This window comes from Chelonia mydas, chromosome 4 (assembly GCF_015237465.2).
Source record: "Chelonia mydas isolate rCheMyd1 chromosome 4, rCheMyd1.pri.v2, whole genome shotgun sequence".
NCBI classification, from domain to species: Eukaryota; Metazoa; Chordata; order Testudines; family Cheloniidae; genus Chelonia; species Chelonia mydas.
This window is the reverse complement of record NC_057852.1, coordinates 111,484,004-111,504,726: the sequence shown is the minus strand read 5'-3', so window position 1 is coordinate 111,504,726 and position 20,723 is coordinate 111,484,004. Positions and strand designations below refer to the sequence as shown.

Below are 20,723 nucleotides of genomic sequence, written 5' to 3'. Positions count from 1 at the left end.
GGCTGTCGATTAATCATAGTTAACTCATGCAATTAACTAAAAAAATTTAATTGTGATTAATCGCAGTTTTAATAGCACTGAAACAAGAGAATACCAATTAAATATTGCTGGATGTCTTTCTACATTTTCATATATATTGTATTCTATATTGTAATTGAAATCAAAGTGTATATTATTTTTGATTACAAATATTTGCAATGTAAAAATGAAACAAAAGAAATAGTATTTTTCAATTCACCTCATACAAGTACTTTAGTGCAATCTTTGTTGCGAAAGCGCAACTTAGAAATGTTGATTTTTTGTTATATAACTGCACTCAAAAACAAAACAGTGCGATTAATCATGTGATTAATCGCCTGACAGCCCTAAATTCTAGTAATAACTCTACAGTCTGTTGCTATATAAATGATTGATATCAAGTTCAGCATTATGACTTCATTGCAGAATCAAGAAAGAAATGATGGGCTGGAAGAGAATACTAGTTATTAATAGAAATATCTGAGAAAACTACCCAATATGTATGTGTGGAAACACATTAAAGATATTGATGTAGTGAACCAGAATTGTAATGCATCACTCTCTCTGCACTAAAGAAAACTTGAGACTGAGCTGTTTTGTGGACTCAGCATGTTATGGAATCTGTCTGCTTGCAAAGTTTGAACATTAAGAAATCACAAGTTTGTTTTCAGTGTAGCACTTAAGGCCCCATTTCAGGAAAACACTTAAGCCTGTGCTTAAGGCCATCCTTGTTAAGGACAGCATTTCAGCACATGCTGAACTTTAGACATGTACTTAAGTCCCAGCTTGAATAGGGATGCAATCCATAATGGAAGTCTAAGTCGATAACTGTAGTTATGACCATAGTAAATGTTGGTCCCTGCTGAACTTAGCTAGACAAAGTTATCAACAACATTTTTGCTTGATCCCTGCAGGACAGTATTGCAACAAAAAAACCAACAATTTTACATCACTAATCACTCTACCAGTAACATTATGGGACTTTGCTGGTAGAGTTGGTGCTTCTGTCCAATGCCATTATGACTAAGGGCTCATCTACACAGAGAAATTGACCATAACAATGATTGCAGAATATGTTATTCCAGAATAGCTCCCTTTGTAGACACTAGTTCAGAATAAAAGTCACTTTATTTCAGAAGAATTTATGTGCTCAGAAACAACAAAATGCACTAATTATTCCAAAATAAAGTGACTAACTCTGGAATAGCATGCCGACATGGGGGGGACACAAGGAGCTAATCCAGAACAGTTTATACCACAATAGTTATTCTGGTCACCTCCCCTGTGCAGACAACCCTAAGCCACTGAACATACCAGTGCAGGGAAGGGCATGATAAGAAAACACTGAAGGTGTTTTATAAAAATTTTCCTACCAAGAGCCTTAAAAACCTGCACTACTGTCAGCTTCCTGGCAGCCAGCTGCTTTTACTATTCTGACTGAACAATCAGGATACTTGCCAAAAGGAATAAATGTTCAATCACTATGGCGGTAGCCTGTTCCACTATAGCAGCCCAAGTCATTATAAATTCCATAGTAGTAATCTGCATTTAACCCTCTATGCTGGGAGGATAAACACTAACACATATATCAAGTGGTATAGATTTCCTCATGTTGAGTGTTAAGTCAGACGTGTAGCGTCATTTAGATGTGTTAAAATATAAAGAAGTGCTCATTTCACATTCACATAATTTTACAACAGAATGAGCTGTGCAGCCTAACAACTATACATATATCAGACCTCTCCACAGAAGTAACAATCAAGCCCTCTAACCCTTAGCTCACTTCCTTCCTACATAACTGGGGGTGAAGTGGGGAGGAAGGGAGTTCCAGAATGTCCAAAAGATAAAGAAACTAAGCCTTTTTTGGACCAAGGAGGGGAGTGAATTCTGAAGTTGAGGGACCCTCATGCAGAACAATCTTGTAGTTAAGGCACTGAACTTGAATTTAAGAGATGTAGGTTCAACTCCTGGCTCTGCCACAGACTTCCTATGTGACTTTAGGCAAGTCACTTAATCTCCATGCCTCATTCTCATATATAAAAAGAAGATTATGCTTCCCTACCTCACACAGGGTTGTGAGGATCAATTAATTGTTTGTGACCCACTCAGATATTAGGGTGATTGTGGCCATATAACCAAATAGACAGCTCCCTCTCAGTTATATGAAGAAAACTCCATCAAAAATGTGTATGTTGATCTCAACTGTGGCAGCAATGGAGAGAGAAACAGAGAGCATTTCTTAGGTAATCAGGTTCCTAACCCATTTACAGGTTAAAACCCAACACCATGAACGCTACCAGAAAACTTAGCAGCAGCCTGTATAACTCCTGGGGCATTTATGCTCCTGGCGTGAAGTTACATCTAATAATTATTCACTTTATTCTGCTCCAGCGTCAGATTCTATGTGGCCTTAAAATAGAGCACCAAAAATAATACAGTCTCCTGGTGGCAAAGACATGGGTCCTCATCTATTTCACACTGAGTTTCTTCAGAGAAATAAAGCATTTTTCTATGACCTTGAATTAAGCTTTTATCCCTAAGCAGAATTCTTACTAACCACTGAGAGATTTTTGGTCTGAAAAATGAAAATACATGACTTACTAAAACAGCCAATGGGAGAGGAATAAAACCCATTCTCCTGGAAACAGAATCGCTGTAATCTGTGTATGCCTGAAATAAATAAATAAATAAAATTGGAATTTGTGGCATCTCTCCCCTATTTTACTTGGTGCACATTCTAGGAAGGTAGCAATCACTACTAGCATATATATTACATTGATAAAGAAGCAACTATTTAAATCTGGTAAATGACTGCTTTCACAGAGATCTACATAGATATGCAAATGTAGTTATCTGTTTATGTGTGAATACAATTAACACTAACATGACTGTTAAAATTAGCCACAGAGCTCTAAATCAAGAGCATTTAGGAAATTATACTTCAAATCATGCCAAAGCATTTCAAAAGTGCACTACTGCCACTTCACTTAGAGATATTTTTGTTATCAATTCAGTTTTGATCCCTAAATATAATATGCAAAAATCCACACTGCAAAAAAAGAAGTGATTATCCAAAGCACCATAGTAGCAATTTAAATGGTCATTCCAACTTCCTCTGTAATTAGGCTCAAGATAACACCTCCCCTTACCCCTTTTTAAAAAACCAATTAAAGGCTTTGTTCTCATTGGTACTATAAAAGTGGTCTACTTTGCCTGAGAATTCTCATGTGCTACTGAAAATTCTCTGATGCTGAAGAACAGTTATATAAGTACTCATATTCCTCAAGCCATCATCACAAAAAGAAATATAAAATATATGACTTTTCAGAATCATCCAGTTTATTCCTAAAATTAGTAATATGAAGATTCCATTAGTATTCCAGGTAATTTAGCCCCTCTTGTCCATGGCAAGGTACGAAAGATATTAGCTTATGTTTCTTCATTCATAAGCTTGATAAAGGAAGATTGCTTACCAGTAATCTCAGTTCTCCGAATGTACTGCCTCTGCAGATCCATGATGTAGGAGTAACAAGCATGGCATGAGGGATTTGCATAGACAATTCATATGGTAGTAGGAAAATTACCAGTGAATGTTGTACAGAACTATAGTAGATCACCAAACTATGCTAAGATTAAATGGGAAGGAAGAGTAGATCTATTTTATGAAAGGCTGCAGGTAGTTCAAAATTATTCAGGAAAACCCTGTTAAGCTTGTTTAGCCAGTTTACTTCAAAACATATCACATACCGTATATACTCATTCATAAGCGAAATTTTTTTAGTAAAAACGGGAAGCATCAGAGAAGGGGGTCGGCTTATGAACGGGTATAGAGAAGGAGAGGTGTGACACAGCCCCTCCCCCCAAAAGAGGGGGCAAGGAGAGGCAGCAAAGACAGCAGAGCCAGAAGGGAAGAGGCAGGGCCAGAGTCACTCCGCTTCTGGCCACGCCTCCGAAGCAGCTGCAGCTCCGGAGCTGGCAGGCTGCGGCCATGCCTCCTGGCCCTGCCTGCCAGATCACGCTGCGGCCATGCCATCGGAGCAGGCTGCGGCCATGCCAAGACATCTTCCCCTGGCCCACACCAGTTAAGGTGGAAAGGGATGGGATGGGGAGATTGGGGGGCTCCCGGGCTAGGGGTGGGGTCATGTTGGGGGTGGTCACAGGGGTTACTCCCCTGATCCCCAGCTTCTCCCCTCCCCAAAATTTCCCCAACAGTTGCTGTCCCGGTCTGTCAGGATAAGCAGCTGGCGGGCCGGGACACTTCGTTTACTTAGATTTACCTCTGTGCCTGCGGACGCTCGACGTAAACAAACTGTCTCGGCCTGCCAGCAGCTTATCCCGACGGCCCAGGAGCCAAAGTTTGCTGACCCCTGAATTGTAGCATCGGCTTATGAATGGGTCATACAAATTTTCCATTTTTACTTATCCATCTTGGGGGGTTCGGCTTATAAACGAACCGGCTTATGATCGAGTATATATAGTCATTAAAATTGCAATTAGGGTAACTATAATAAGGCTTTTGTGGTGACTTTATCAATGAACCTGTGCTAGCATAGTTTGCTCCTAAAAATCAAAGGCAATTTACTGCAAGAAACTTGAAGAACTGAACAGAAGTTGTGTGACTAGATCATGGTGCACTATTAATTTCATTTTGTACATGCACAATAGCAGGATATAATTTCAGTGTTATAGAAGAGAACATTTTCTGAATATCTGTTGGCACTGACATTTGCTGTACTGAAAATAAAAACATGCCCTTTTTATTTTCACACTTACATTTTTCTGTCGACTGCTAACAAGGTCAAATGCCAGGCTGGCTCTGTACTCACTGTAGACCTGGAAAAAAAAATCCAGCACATTGGATGTGTGATTAATTTACATGAGATCACAATTTACAGCAGCAACAGGATTTCATTGATAAAATATTTATCAGAAAAGAGAGTTTTATAAGGCTTGTGCAGGAACAGAAGCACTCAATCTTGCCCTTTTATGGATGTACATACTGCTGTATAATTAAGGACAACTATCGTATATACATGAGCAAACAGAAGCCAATTTTCTAAAATATACAACTGTTCATGATACAATCAGATTAGAGAATTAAAATGCACACTTACAGTATATACATTTACTTTTGGATTTTAGATTCACCAGTACAGTATTAACTGTGTTAAGCCAACTGGCCACATATATTTTGCCAGGATGATTAACGTGGCTACTAAAACCTAAGTGGGATATCTGGAAGAGGATTTAGGAATGAGGAACCGCATGTTCTGGCCAAATTCCAAATAGGAAGTTATATTGGCTTGGATGCAAAAAGGGAGCTAGGTTCAGCAGGACAGAGGTCTGTTGCATTCCGGATAAATAATTAGTCTCTCTTTTGGGCCACAGAGAGACAGACAGGGAAAACAAGCATGAAAAGGACTCTATAGGTTGGGGCTTAGAGCACTCACTCAGGATGTGGAAGATCCAGAATCTAGCCCCCTGAACTGATGCATTTTTAAAATAAATAAATATATATATATATATATATATATATATATATATATATTCATAGTGGAACAGCTTCAACAAGAGAGACTGAGGGAGCCCCCACATCAGAATATCCTAAAATCCAATGGTAGAGTACTCCCTTGAGAGGTGGCAGATCTCTGTTTAAATCCCTTCCCCCCCAGGTGGAGGGGGGTACTTACACCAGGGATCCCCCACATCCCAGGTGACTACCCTAACCACTGGGTCAAAAGTTATGAGGGAGGTTTTCCTCTTCTCCTATTCCCCATCCTGATCTATTTTGTGTTAACTCACCTCAGAGGCTAGTCCAGCAGGTGAGCTCAGAAGGCACCCACTAGATTGGGCCCCAAATACCTATCTTCTCCTGGCTTGTGAATCGTTCTGGGGCTTAGGTGAGAGAAAAATGTCCAGACACCCAGACTGGGGCTGTGGTGTGCAAGTTCAGAGGCAGAAACATAGGTATATAGGGAACTTTTACAGCAAAAATTTAGGTGCCAGTTAAGTTAAGGCACCTACAGGGTTCAATGGGAGTTTTGTACATTGCAGAGGTCCTGAAACTGGGACTTATGTATCTAACTCCTTTTGTGCATCCAGCCATTCTGCCTATCCAAAATGTCCTCAACAATGTCAATTTGATATACTGCCCTTCATTTTCTTGCGTTAGGTGTTGTGATGCATTGCTGCATCCTGCTTAACGATCGTGCCTTGCACCTGGTGACTGCATTTCAGTGATGGAATTATTTTTGTGCATATACATTGTGACAAAGTTCCTGCCCTACCTTGGTGGGTCTTGCACTTATTGGCGGATTTGCTCGCCTTGGAGCTTCATGGCAGCCCTCAGCCTGGCCTTTTTTCTGAATTCACAGTCCAGGTCGACTCCTCCTGTGTCTGGCCAGGAGTTGGGAAGATCTGGGGGGAACCCGGGACCGCCCTCTACTCCGGGTTCCAGCCCAGGGCCCTGTGGAATGCAGCTGTCTAGAGTGCCTCCTGGAACAGCTGTGCGATAGCTACAACTCCCTGAGCTACTTCCCTATGGCCTCCTCCCAACACCTTCTTTATCCTCACCATAGAACCTTCCTCCTGGTGTCTGATAATGCTTGTACACCTCAGTCCTCCAACAGTTCGTGTTCTCACTCTCAGCTCCTAGTGCCTCTTGCTCACAGCTCCTCACACGCACACCAAACTGAAGTGAGCTCCCTTTTTAAAACCCAGGTGCCCTGATTAGCCTGCCTTAATTGATTCTAGCAGCTTCTTGATTGGCTTCAGGTGTTCTAATCAGCATGTCTTAATGGTCTCCAGAAGGTTCTTGATTGTTCTGGAACCTTCCCTGTTACCTTACCCAGGGAAAAGAGATCTACTTAGCCTGGGGCTAATATATCTGCCTTCTATCACTCTCCTATAGCCATCTGGCCCGACCCTGTCACAATATGCACACAGTTTTGGGGGTCTCTTTATGAAAGACACTATGTAAAATGTCAGGTATTGGTTACCTAATAAATTCTTGTAAATGATTAGCAGCATCACAAAGTAATATAAGGCAATCTCTATGGTCTTAATATTGTTAATTTAAATTGCAGATCTTTTTGAGTTAAGACCAATAGCACAAAGTAAAAAGGATGTACTGTAGTTTGAAGGTACTATGATTTTTACATTTAGTTAATAGTTTAAATTAGAACCTGCATGAAAGCATTAGACTCAAGTGAAACAAATAACTGACTTATAATCATATGCTGGCTTAGTGATCCCATAAAATGTTATATTAGGCAGCTGGGAAGGAAAACAGAAAAGCTACTTAAACAGAATTTTCAGATACTAAGGAAAATGTAGCTATTTTAAGGATAAAGGGGCTGACCACCTGCTTCTCCAGTAAACTTCAATTAGCACTGCATGTGCTCAGCACCTCTGAAAATTGGGCGCAATGGCTATAGATCTTTAGAATCTATATGTAATATGGTAAAGGAGTGTATTAAATAATAAACCTTGCAGGACAGTCTATAACTGATTCAGCACACTGAAACATGTATTTCTGGCTATCATTTCATTATTCCTGTTTTCTGTACTCTTTACGTGAAAGTAGGGCATGCATAAATGCCTCTGGCCTAAGGGAGATTATTAAGTGCATCTATTAAACTTGTTTCTACACTACTACTGTAGTTACTTTAGGAAGATGCTGAAAGTAATAACGCTTCCAAGTTTTGACCTCGTTTCTTGAAAAGGGGATTTAGACAGTGAGAAGAAAATGCTAATACATCTTCTCTCAAATTTACAAAGAGCACTTGAGTCCACATGTCAGTTTTTAAGTGCTTGTCTACACTTTAAATAATACAGCAACCAACTACACTGCTGCAGCGGTGCTGCTGTAGTGCTTCAGTGTAGACACTACCTACACTGACGGGAAGGGTTCTCTCAGGAGAATAGGTAATCCACCTCCCCAAGAGGCAGTAGGCTAGGTGAACAGAAGAGAACGTTACTCACCTTGTGCAGTAACAGAGGTACTTCAAGAAGGTTGTCCCTGTGGGTGCTCCACTTTAGGTGCCTTAACACCTTGCGCTTGTAATCAGAGATTTGAGGTAACAGTGCCTGGTTGAGCCACACACTTGCCGTAGCCGACTCACGCTGGTCTGAGCGGTTACATAGTGGTGTGCAGCCAACCATCCCCCTGTTCCTTCTCTACCTCAGAGAATCAGCCTAAAATGCCGAAGTAGAGGGGAGGAGAAAGGGTAGTGGAGCACCCACAGGAACAACCATCTCGAAGAACATCAGTTATTGCACAAGGTGAGTAACCTCCTCCTCTTCTTCGAGGAGCATTCCTGTGGGTGCTCCACTTTAGTGACTGTTGAGCAGTGCCCCTCAGTGGAGGGGCGGAGCTTTGAAGTTGGTCTATTGACGGTGGATAACACTTAAGTCCAAAGTGAGCATCTGATGCTAATTGTTGTTCTAAAGCATAGTGTTTAGTGAAAGTATGGAATGATGCCCAGGTAGCTGCTCTGCAAATGTCAGTGATAGGCTACAGCTTCTGGCAGTGCTCTAGTGGAGTGCGTGTGAACTCCTGGTGGAGGTTGTAGATTGTTGTTTTGGTAGCACAAATGGATACATCCAGATATCCATTTGGATAGTCTGATTTTGAGACCGTTTGACCCACTGAGCGTTCGGTTATGAAAACAAATAGTTTAGGTGATTTTCCAAATGTTTTTGTTCTTTCAGTGTAGAAAGCTAATGCTCTGTGAACATTCAGCGTCTGGTCTGAGGCCTCTGTCCCGCCTGCATGTGGCTTCGGAAAAAATATAGGTAAGTGGGTTGATTTAAATGAAAGGGGGAGGTGACTTTGGGTATGAACTTAGGATGTGGTCCTAGGATTACTTTATATTAAAAGAATGTTGTATAAGGTGGGTGTACCATTAAGGCACCTAATTCTCCTTCCCGTCTTGTGTATGTGATGGCAATGAGGAAAGCCACCTTCATGGATAAGTGCAATAAAGAGCAAGCTGGAAGGGGTTCAAACGGTTTCCCATGAGTCCACGTAGAACAAGGTTGAGGTCCCACGTGGGTTTGGGTTTCTTAGTGTGCGGTAAGTGTTTTCAATGCCTTTAAGGAAGCGTTTAATCATCAGGTGAGCAAATATAGTGACCGCATCCATCTTGTCATGGAAGGAGGTAATAACAGCCAAGTGTACTCTGATGGAGCTTATGAATAGCCCTGACTTTTTAAGTCCTAGTATATAGTTGAGGATCCTCGGTAGGGGAGACAACTGTGGTAAGAGCTGTTTTGTCTTGGCACCACGTGCCGAATCGTTTCCACTTATGGATGTATGTTTTTCTTGTATTGAAGCCTCCGACTGTTCAGTAATATATGTTTTACTTCCTCAGAACAGGCTTTCTCGAACCCAGTCAGCCACGGAGTAACCAGCACTTGAGGTGGAGTACTGCGAGGTTGGGGTGACAAATGTGTCCCGCATCTTGTGATTGGTACTAAGGGAAAGGTTTGAGGTGGTTTCACTGTCATCTGATACAGCTTTGGGAACCATGTTTGTCTGGGCCATGTGGGTACAATGAGAATGACCCTGGACTCGCCCTGCCTGATCGTGTGAATGACTCGGCTTAGAAGTACAGTTGAGGAAATGCATATATCAGTGGCACCTCCCATTTTATGAGGAGAGCGTTGTCTAGGCAGTAGAGTCCCAATCCTGCTCTGGAACAATATTTTGGGGATTTGGCATTCTAAGCTGTTGCAAATCGAGATATGGTGGGGAACACCCATAGTTTGAATATGGATTTGAGAATTCGGGGATCCATCTCCCACTCGTGGGTTTGTGAAAAATCCCTGCTTAGTAGATCCACTGTTGTATTCTGACATCCTAGCAGATAGGATGCCAATATCTCTATGCTGTTGGTGATGCACCAGTTCCAAAGGTGTATTGCTTCTGTACACGGAGTATGACTGTGCTCCCCCTTGGCGGTTCACATCAAACATGCATGCTATATTGTCCATGAGGATCTTGATGGCATTGTTCTTGATTAGAGGGAGAAAGTTCTTGATTAGAGGGAGAAAGAAAGCATGCATTTCAGACTGCCCTTAGCTCCAGTAAGTTTATGTGCAGGTTGGATGCCGCTGGAGACCAGCTGCCTTGGATTGTATTGTTGAGTAGATGTGCCCGCAACCTATTAGGAAAGCATCTGTCATGACTGAAATGGTTGGAGTTCTTTGTTGGAAAGGGACTCCCTGAGCAGACGTTCTTTGGTTATGTCCGCCATGTTAATGAGTCTTTTACTCTGCATGGCATTGTGAGGCATCTATTGAGAGCATATCTGTGTGGTATATATACTGTTCGAAGCCAGGCCTGGAAACATCTCATGTGGAGTCTGGCATGTTTTACAACAACACCGTTGCTGACATATGCCCCAAATTTGTAAGCATGTTCTGGCAGATATTTGTGGGCTGTCCATCATCATTGAAATTAGGTTGACTAGAGTGAGGAAGCGTTGTTGGGGTAACATTGCTGTTGCTGTGAGACAATCAAGGTAGGCTCCTATGAATTCTTACTTTTGGACAGGAACCAGCGTGGACTTTTGTACATTTATTTGCAACCCTAGGTTGCAACCTATGAACAGGGTCATCATGCTCTGTGTGGCGTTCATTGCTTCTTGCTGCTTTGGTGCCCTTATAAGGCAATCGTCTAAGTATGGAAATATCATCACTCCTTGTCTGCGGAGGTGAGCTGCAATGACAGCAAGAACATTGGGAAAAAACCCTTGGGGCAGTGGAAAGGCCGAAGGGTAGTACCCTGTATTGGAAATGCTGTTTCCCTTGGGTGAATCTCAGGAATCTTCTGTGTGACGGGCGGATTGAAATATGAAAATAAGTGTTGTGAAGGTTGATGGCCAAGAGCCAATCTCCCTTTTCTAATGCCGGAATTATTGTGGTTAGAGCCACCATTTTGAAACGTCTGTTCTCACAAATTTGTTGAGTATTCGTAAATCCAGGATGGGTCTCCACCCACCAGTCTTTTTCTGAGTTTGAAAATAATGTGAATAAAAACCTCTCCCTTTGTGTTGCACTGGTATGGGTTCCATGGCACCTAATTGTATGAGGTGGTTTATTTCCTGTTGTAACAGGTGCTCGTAAGAGGGGTCCCTGAAGAGGGACAGGGAAGGGGGGTGGGTAGGTGGGATAAAAGTAAAGGGGATGGAGTAGCCCTTCTGGATAATCTCTAAAACCCATTTGTTTGTTGTGATGGTGTTCCAGACTGGGTAGTATGGTGACAGGAGGTCTCTGAATGGGTGGAGGACTGTTTCTGATTCCGGAGTCCGAAGATCTCAAGCCCTCAATCACACCTTCAGAATGATTGTCTAGAGGTGGATGGTTGAGATGCCGAAGGCTGATCTTGGTTCTGCCAACGTCTATGCTGTCTTTGTGGCTGAGTGTATGGGGTAGCCCAGAATCTCTGGTTGTAAAACCTGCCTTATTTTTGTTTGCAGGTACGTAGGTGCCCAGGGTTTTTAAGGTTGCCCTGGAGTCCTTTAAGGTCTGTAAGGACACATCAGTTTTGTCAGCTAATAGTTTTTGACCCTCGAAGGGTAAGTCCTCAACTTAAGGTGCCTGGACCTTCCTTGGGAATCCAGAAAGATGGAGCCAGGATGCACGGCGCATGATCACGGATGTGGTGATGGATCATGCTGCCATGTCCGCAGGGTTAAGGGAGTCCTGTAGGGCTATCCTGGTGATGAGACACCCCTTGGAAATGTTTACCTTATATTTTTCTTTTTTTGTCATCTGGCAAATTTTCAAATGAATTCTGACATTTTGGAGAACAGACTGTGTGTATATTTAGCTAGCAGGGCCGCATAGTTAGCTATGCAGAACTGAAGTGTAGCTGATGAACAGGCTTTCCACCCAAAAAGGTCTAGTCTTTTCCATTCCTTATTGTATAGGGTCGTTCGGGACTGGTGTTGTTTCCCCTTTTGATTGACTGCCTTCACTACTAAGGAGTTTGGAGTGGGGTGCGTAAATAAAAATTCAGCTCCTTTTGTTGGCACATATTTTTTGTCAGATCTCTTACATGAGGTGGTGCAGTAGCTGGAGTCTGCCAGATGATTTTCACAGGCTCCATAATAGCATCATTTATCGGCAAGGCTCTCTTTGCCAATGGGGATGCCTGGAGTATGTCCATGAGCTTATGTTGGGCTTCTGGTAGCTGTGCCAACAGAATGTGTAGGGATTAAGCAACCCTTCTGAAGAGGTCCTGAAAAGATTTGAAATCATCCCCCATAGTAGGGGGTGGTGGCATTTGGTTTCATCTGGTGACGACGATGAGAGGTAAGCAGACAGTGAAGTGTCATGTGCGGCTATGTCCTCAGGTTCCTCGGGTCTTCCTCCTGTGTTTCTGAGGGTGCCGGGACAGTTGGTGAAGGGGACCGGGCTATTCTGGACCTAGGCAGGCTAGGGGGCCTGCAATTTTGGTTGCCCATGGATTCCAGTATGACCAGTTAGGTGGGAATGGTATGGGGGGGGATGCCCAGGGGTGACTATATCATCCTCATATATCCATAGGTAGTGGGGGATGAGATGGTCCTGACTTGGGTGAGGAGTGGCGAGGAGTGTATAACACTGCATCATCCTCTTCTTCCTCATCAGTGGAAATAGGAAGGCAGGGAGTAGTCAGCTGGGTTGGTACTGATCTGGATGGTATAAGATATTCAGGCATTGAGGCCACTATCAGGTCCGCATGCCTCAGGAATTGCTGTGGTACCGTGAGGTTCGGTGCTGTAGATGGCATGGTGAACGGCCCAGGAGCATGATTTGAAACTGCCGGTGCCGAGGATTTATAGCTGTGCAGCACAGGTACAGCAGGTGGCGCCACTGTACCGCTTGGGCAGAGATCTCAGTGGATGCCGAGTTGGAAGGTTTCACTTTAGTGCGTGAACCTCCATTAGAGCGTGAACCTCCATTAGAGCTTGCCCACGTAGTGTCTTTAGCTTGTCGGGAACTCTCGATGCCAGATATTCCCAGTGCCGCGTGGTCCGGCGCTCTCGGTGCTGTCAGTACTGGAGCAGATTTTTCAGTTGGAGATCGTTTTCTTTTGGGCTACTCTTGGTCTGTGACCACTTTTTTGTAGCCTTTCTAGGAGCAGGCTCCTTGGCAGCTGCTGTTGGAGCAGAGCTCCTGTCAGAGCCTGCCGCTGGCGACAGGGGTTGACGTGGATTCAGGGTTGGAGGCTGGCCTGAGGAATTTCTCTATCATGAGGAGCTTCAGCTGGAGATCTCTGGCTTTTCTTGTCTTGGCTACCAGCTTTCTGCAGTGTGGGCACTTTTGAGCAATGTGTGTCTTGCCAAGGCAGCGGACATACTGAGCATGGCCGTCAGAGATCAGTATGGAGAGTCTGCAAGTCAAGCAGCGTTTCAAACCAGCTGAGCCTGGCATACCTGAGAGAGTCGGTCTCAGAGACAAACAGGGGTAAACCCTGTTTGAGGCTAAGGCTGTAGAGGCCTGCTGGAGAGACAGGCGGATAGGGAGGGTAAAAGGGAAAAAAAATTTGTTGATGGAATTAAAGAAATTAGAGTAGGGCAAGGGGATAGGGAAGCTAACTACAACTAAGCTAACACTACCACAATGAATTATCTACTATAAATTTTTTCTGAAGTAAGAGATGGCGCTGCTGATCACTGATGCAAGCCAAAGGCAGTAGGGAAGAAACTGGAGTACGGTTGCCTGCGCACTGCTACGTAACTTCTGGGAGCAGCGTGAGACGGCTACGGCGCATGTCTGGCCCAACTGGGTACTGCTACCACAGATCTCCGATTACAAGAGCAGGGCGTCAAGACACCTAAAGTGGAGTACCCACAGGGTCACTCCTCGAAAAAGAATAATTCTTTTGTCGACCAAGCACTGTCTACACTACAGGTTAGATTGGCTTAAATACACCTTGCAGAGGTGTGGATTTTTCACAAAGCTGAGCAACGTATTTAAGCAGACAATTTTCTAGTGCAGACCAGGCCGAAGACAAATATAGCATGTGTAGTGTCTATATGTCATGTTAGCATACAACATAAAACAATTTAATCTGGTACATTAAAGAAGGCCTACATACTATATATGCCCCAAGAAATTACAGGAATGGGAAACCAACACTAACCTACTTTATATTCAGTGCTGCAGGGACAGAAGAGAAAACAAAAATATTTTTGATCTCAGTTTCCATCTTTAAAAATACACTGAAACAGAATAATTCAATCATCTCACAGAGAAACGGATTTTTCTAAAACATGAATTGTATTTCACAATCCATTTTGTTTAGAAAAACGTACATGTTTTGGGTGACTAAAGGAAAATATAAACATTACCTTTATGTTTTCTTGACCCAGCAACTGCCTCAAAAATGATCTGCAAATTATGTGAATTGTGGCTGTTATACAATAGTCTCAAGTTTAATTTATGGATCTATGAAACTATGAATTTAGAAGCAGAGGTGTTTCAGGCACATTAAATTCATCCTCAGAAGTGCACTGTTAATAAGAAAATAATTACTGGAGCTTTATGAAATGGCTTTTCTAACTCTTTAATAGAAAAAAAAAATCCACAACATTTTCTGCATTAGACTCAATCTTATTCTACATCTCATAGCTGTCTTAAAAAACACAGTAAATCACAACTAGAACATGCTTAGAAGTCCAATAGTATACCTACATCTGCTGTAATGTCATTGAATTTTGTTATAAATGCATGTTTCACAATATCCACTGCAATTTCTGATGCAATGACCATGCAAACATCTGGAAACAACACCCAAAGGTGATCTGAAGGTTAGGAAAAAATTAAAAATCAGTTATACTGTACAAGTTGATCCCATAAGTAAAGAAAACTTGCAATTATTGCTTAACACAGCAGTCAAACTTTCAAAGGTACAAAGCATTATATCTATATTTATATCTCAGAAATGAATGGGTGCCTTGCAGAGATGAATTCCCACCACAGTATCTACTCTGGAGAATTATTTGTATTAGCATAGCATCCAACGGCCCTAAGGAGGATCAGACTCTGTTGTGCTAGACCCTGCACTGTAAGGCCTTATCTTCATGAGGACAAAAGGTATGTTTTTTAACATGTGCTAGCTATCATGTGTTAAAATTTTAGTGTAGACAAAGCAGTCACAGTTTAACATGTTATCTGGTTAAGGTAAATCCATTGGTCAACGTGCATTAAAAAACACCTTTTGTCTTACAGAAAAAGGCACAGAATCAGGCCCTATAATACTAAATACATTTCCAACCTGCTACATTAGAACAAACACCAATGTTTATATGAATTAAGTGTTTAAAAAAATAACAAAGTTTAACTAATATTAAAATCAAGATGGAAACTTGTTTTCAGACTTATACTCGGTTCCTTTCTTGCCAGCATAAGAAAATAACTACACTAACAGGACTTCTTACTAGTAGATTCAAAAATATAAAAAATATAACTCAAAACTTAGCAAAACACATCAATGTTTATTTACAGTGCAAGGGAATATGCTTCCATTGAAATCAATGGAATCACAATCCACAGAAAACTAGAAATAGTTTACAGATTATTCAGGTCTTGTGATCTGAGGTCATAGGAGTCTTTGATTTTAAGAGTACTGCTTGCTTTTTGACTTTCAGATTGCTGTGTTCAGCAAAGGGGTATGTATGATTGTCTTACATGTGTACCTGTAGTATTGTAATTACATATTAACAAGTGTATAATTTAAAAATTACATGTTTTTCAAAAGCGTAATTACCTGGATTCCATGAGAACTGTTCCATATTTCTTAGACATACTATCAACAGCAGCACATAATTGGTGAATCTCTCCTTTATATCTGGGGGAAAAAAATCAACTGTCAACTCCAAATAAAATAGTTATTTATATGTATTATGGTAGTGCCATTGTACTAGGCACTGAACACACAGTAAGAGACAATATTTGCCCGAAATTGCTCAATCATATTCAGAAGGACAAATCACAGTTTGTCACTTCAAGTAATTTGCAACTCAAACTCCTGCTTCCTCTAGTAGGCTGAGATCAGACATATCAAAGGGGTGATATGGACTCGGTGCTCCAGTGCAAGTGAATGGCCTTAAGTGAATTGATTGCACCATATTTAGAAGATCTCTAGTAGTCTATCCTGAAGCAGCATTAAAAGCAAGTTGGAGGAAGCTGTCAGTTCTGGTCTCATTAAGGTAAAAGATAGTGCCACAAAGGCAGTCAAAGCATGATACAGAATCATTTGCCATGCCGGATCAGATCCTGTGTCCTTCACTTTGGTAACCTGCCTATGGCAACAGCTAATAGTCAGTACATTATATGCGGCATCTATAAACATAGTATGATCAGGCCAAGTTTATGAGGTTTTCTACTCAGCTTTGGATGTAACACAATAACTTTGGAACAATGCATCCAATCAATTCCAACACTTCAGCGAAATTTTCTAAGCATCAGTGGGCAGAACCCTACTGATTTTGGTGGGAAAAAAATTGGAAAAATAGAAGGGGGAAATGAATGACATGGAGACCCTGGCACACATCTGGTTAGCAGAGAGCAGCTTTAACTGCCTCTGACGTGGTCCGCAGATCGAACAACTGGTTGATGGCAGCCATTATCACATTCCAGCTGAATACCCCTCATTTCAGCTCTCCCTATCCTGCCAATAAAGTTTCAAAATACTCACGCCCTGAAGGAGAGAGAGAAATCAGGAAGGTGAGGCAGAAGGGGGGAAATGGAGAGGTGTGGTGGAAGGGAATGCACACAGAACTCCTGGCATGGGGGACATGGGGACACACACAGAGCCTCTGCTATGGGGGAAGAATTTGGGACAGAGGGAAGTGGAGCTACACAGAGCCCCTGGCATGGGGGTATTGGAGGACACAGATTCCCTTTCACAGGAGAGAGTTGGAAGGGGTTGTAGCGAGTCCCTGAAATAGAGAGGGAAGGGAGGGGGCTTGTGGGGAAATGGGAGGAATGCAAGAAGCTGTTGGTGTGTACAATGAGCTTGGCCCACAGAAGTAATGAAGGGTGCAAACGCCTAATTTCAAAATTGCTTGACTGAAGATACCATTCTAGGTAAGACCAGGTAAAAAGCATACTTTTTACGTACAGTTCAATATACCAGGTATTATAGCAGGACCAAAATCTAAATGGTGTAAGTTTTTCCAAGGATAATTCTACAAGAAAGCTTAGGGATAACCAGGCACCATTAGATTTCATGTGCATTCTGATGTACTTTGGCTTATATTTGATATGACAATTATCAGCACTACAAAAATGATCATGCAGTTTTCAAGCGACCATTAAATAAATACTCTCTCTTTTACTGAACAAAAAAATTATGAAATCCTTCACTCTGTCTCGTATGTTGCGTAGGAACATTAGATCAATATGTAATGTTTCATTAAAATGCAACATTGCAAAAAACTGTACCCAAGACTCCACCATTGATATTACAAAAATTTATGAAAACTGTGAAGGGAAAAATTCCAAAATTTGAGGAAGCATTCTAAAGTATGGATCCTCAATGAAACCTGAAGTAGCCATGCCCCCCCGCCACCCCCCGTCCCAAACTCTGTTCAATATGTGATGGCTCCCCATACCCTGTATTAGGGGACACAGGAGAAGAGGTAGGGGGTGATCCTAAAGATCTGCTATTTTTGTTGTTCTTGCAGGTCGACACTGTCCCACTTTCTCTCTCTCTCTCCCTGGGTTCTTCCTCTGCTCAAGGTGCCTTCTCTTATTATCTTTCCCTCTTAACTGCCACATCTGTTGAAAGGACAAGATGGGTAAGGTAATATCTTTTATTGGACCACCTTCTGCTGGTGAGAGAGAAACAAGCGTTCGAGCTTACACAGAGCTCTTCTTCAGGTCTGGGAAACGAAGGCCATGTCTACACTATAAAATTAAGCTGACTTAACTTATGTCGGCATAGAGCCACCACAGTAATCACATCGCTTGTGTGTGTGTCTACACTTGACTCCTTGGGTCTTCAGTGTGCATCCTCACACCAGGAGTGCTTTTATTGATTGTACTGTTGGTGTGGGACATTGTGGGATGGCTCCACAATGGCCAGAAACAAACATGAGCAATGAGGTGTCTACACTGACACTGCATTGACCTTGACACTACGCTGCTCATGGAAGCAGAGTTATTAAGCAATTACCCTACAGTTACTCCCTGATAAGAGGGAGTTTGGGCTGGCAAATGCAGAAAGGTAGGAATGGCTCCGGGAAAAGCAGCAAGGGACAGGATAGGGCAGACCTTGGCTGCTAATGAGAAGGCCCGAGTTGGAACCCAGAGTAGAGGGTGCGTCCTGGTTCACCTACCAGCCACTGGGGAAGTGGCACAGACCAGGTAGTGGAGAGTGAACTGCTTGGGACAGTTTGCCCCGAAATACTTTGATACCCCACAAGGGGGAAACATGCAGTGACCCAGCCTGAGGGCCAAGTCGTGAAGAAGGGGCACCTGGAGTTGCAGAGATGGGTGGAAAGACCCCCACAGGGGACGCAGCACCTGGAAGGAGCTAATCACCAGAGCGGCCAGAAGGCGGCGCCCTAATGATGAGTGGATCCCCATGACAAGGGGAACCCCCCCCCCTCCCCCCACAGTGTCCACCAATCCAGGAATGATAAAACGGACGTTGGCATGCAAATCACCTTGTCCAGATGATTTCAACTTGAGGTATATACAGATGCTAGCCATGCAAGAAGCTTTCTGAGGTGCAGCCTGGTGTGTTGAACCACATAAGTAAATGTTGCCATGTCACTCAGGATGCAGAGGAAGACCTATTGGGTTGGGGAATGACTCACAGTGTCCAGAATGGCCACTGATACTGGGCTGCGACCCAACCTTGGTTGGGCCATTGCCCCTTAGGAGGAGGAGCAAGCCAGTGTTGAGACTGCTGCACTGCCCATGGTTCCCAAGTCTCTAATGGAGGGTCTGTCCTCTGTCTTGGATGAGAGACAGACAAATGTACCTCTGAATCTGAAGATGAAGCATCTGAACTGTCGGACATTGGGGTTGGGGGGGCGGAACCAGTCAGTATCAGGGACAGGTACCCTAAGCCCTGGGGAAGGAGGTATTGGGGTAACCAGCAGAGGCTTGCCCTTAGACTGCACCAGCCTTTACAGAGGCTTGGTAGTTAATGGCACCGTGAGTTAGGAGCCACAGGCATTGGTACCAACTCTGAACCTTCTTGCACCACCAGGGATACCGGCACCGAGAAGCTAAGTCTCTTGTGGCTGCATACGCCTCCAGGGTAGATGGGAGTGACAGTGGCTGGTGGCTCTGACTCAGAGACCTTTTAGGGAACACCCTCGACGGACGTGGCGCAGGCGTGGGAGGTAGCAATCCCGTCTTTTTAGGTGAAGATTGCTCCAGCAAGAGACTCTCCCCAGCATGTTTCCTAGCCTCTGCCTTTACTAGGCTTAGGCACAGACATGACCAAGCCCAGTACCAAGCCTGAGGAAGGTCTAAGCCTTTTCTTCAGTACCAGTGAGTGGGACCAGAGGCATCTCTGATGCTCTCTGCACCGAGAACGATGTACTCAGGGTGCTCTATGTGTGCACTGAGTCCGATAGGGGCCAAAATGCTGCCTCCATGAGTAGATACTTGAGCCTTCTGCTCTGTTCTTCAAGCAGAGCTCAAAACCCTTGCAGATTTGACATATCACTGATATGGGACTCTCCCTAACACTTTAAACAGGCTGAGTGTAGGTCACGGACCAGCATGTGTTTAGTGCAAGTTCAGCAAGACTTAAACCCTGGTGAGCACAGCATCGCTCCGGTATGGAAAAATGAAACACAGTCCAAAAGACCTATGACTAAAACTATCAGTAAAAACAAGCTAACAACTAATTCCTAACAATAAGAAGCTATATATACAAAGGAGGGAAGCATTTACAATAACTAGTCTAACATCCTTCTGACAACTGTCACTGGGGGAAGAAGGAACTGAGAAGGTGAGGGGCAACTCCACTCTCTTATACCAGCATAGAACAGCGTATGGCAACAGAGAGAGCTCAAGCCACCCTGATGGGTACTGCTGAGTGAAAAAGTTCTCCAATAACTGTGCCCAAAACGAGCACACACTTACAGCCGAATGGACATGTGAAAGCACCCACAGAAGAAAGAAAAAAGAGAATCTTTGAACCAGACATCAGTACGAAAATGGGACTGAAACCTCCAGCCACAACAATGCACTCTGGCCCAGCTGAAACTGTTCTAAGGAAAGAAAGGGGCATGAAGCCCAGATGGCGTGGACAATGCTGGAGGCTCTAAAATCCACTGGCAGTCAGTGCCTCGGAGGAAGTCACCTTACAACTTTTTTTTTTTTAGTTATATTTTAAAGAAAACACAGATACTATAAAAAAGGATATGGTGGGGGATAAGGGGATGATGGTGAGATGGCCTTGCATCAAGCTGGGACTAATGCTGATGATCAATTGGTTGAGGTTTCATGGCAATTAATTTGCTCAATGTGGTTAGAAACGAACTGAACTTTGGAAAACTAGAGTATATTTTGAGGGGTAGTTTGAACTATGGGAGTTCCCATCAGGCTTGAGCACAGATCCACAGATCCAGGAGTGGCATTCTAGTCAGATAAGTATCTTTAGAGAATACTCTCCCAAGATGTATCAGGCAAGCAGGAGGCAAATCATTGGAATCCTACATCAGAAAAACAAAACAAAACAT

General features: G+C 43.0%; 1 protein-coding gene across 4 annotated transcripts in view; it reads right to left on the bottom strand.

Annotated features, from left to right (window-relative positions):
- TAPT1 (transmembrane anterior posterior transformation 1) overlaps nucleotides 1-20,723 on the bottom strand; it is a 93,241-nt gene that overhangs the window by 18,402 nt on the left and 54,116 nt on the right. For 2 of the 4 annotated variants that reach the window (XM_037898025.2, XM_037898026.2), the window contains 5 exons: nucleotides 15,782-15,862; nucleotides 14,707-14,816; nucleotides 4,792-4,851; nucleotides 3,492-3,644; nucleotides 2,620-2,688 (listed from right to left, as the gene is read on the bottom strand). In XM_037898025.2, the coding sequence (XP_037753953.1) occupies nucleotides 2,620-2,688; nucleotides 3,492-3,644; nucleotides 4,792-4,851; nucleotides 14,707-14,816; nucleotides 15,782-15,862 (473 nt within the window). The remainder of the gene's footprint in view (nucleotides 1-2,619; nucleotides 2,689-3,491; nucleotides 3,645-4,791; nucleotides 4,852-14,706; nucleotides 14,817-15,781; nucleotides 15,863-20,723) is intronic. The other 2 variants (XM_037898028.2, XM_037898027.2) reach the window with 1 other exon arrangement.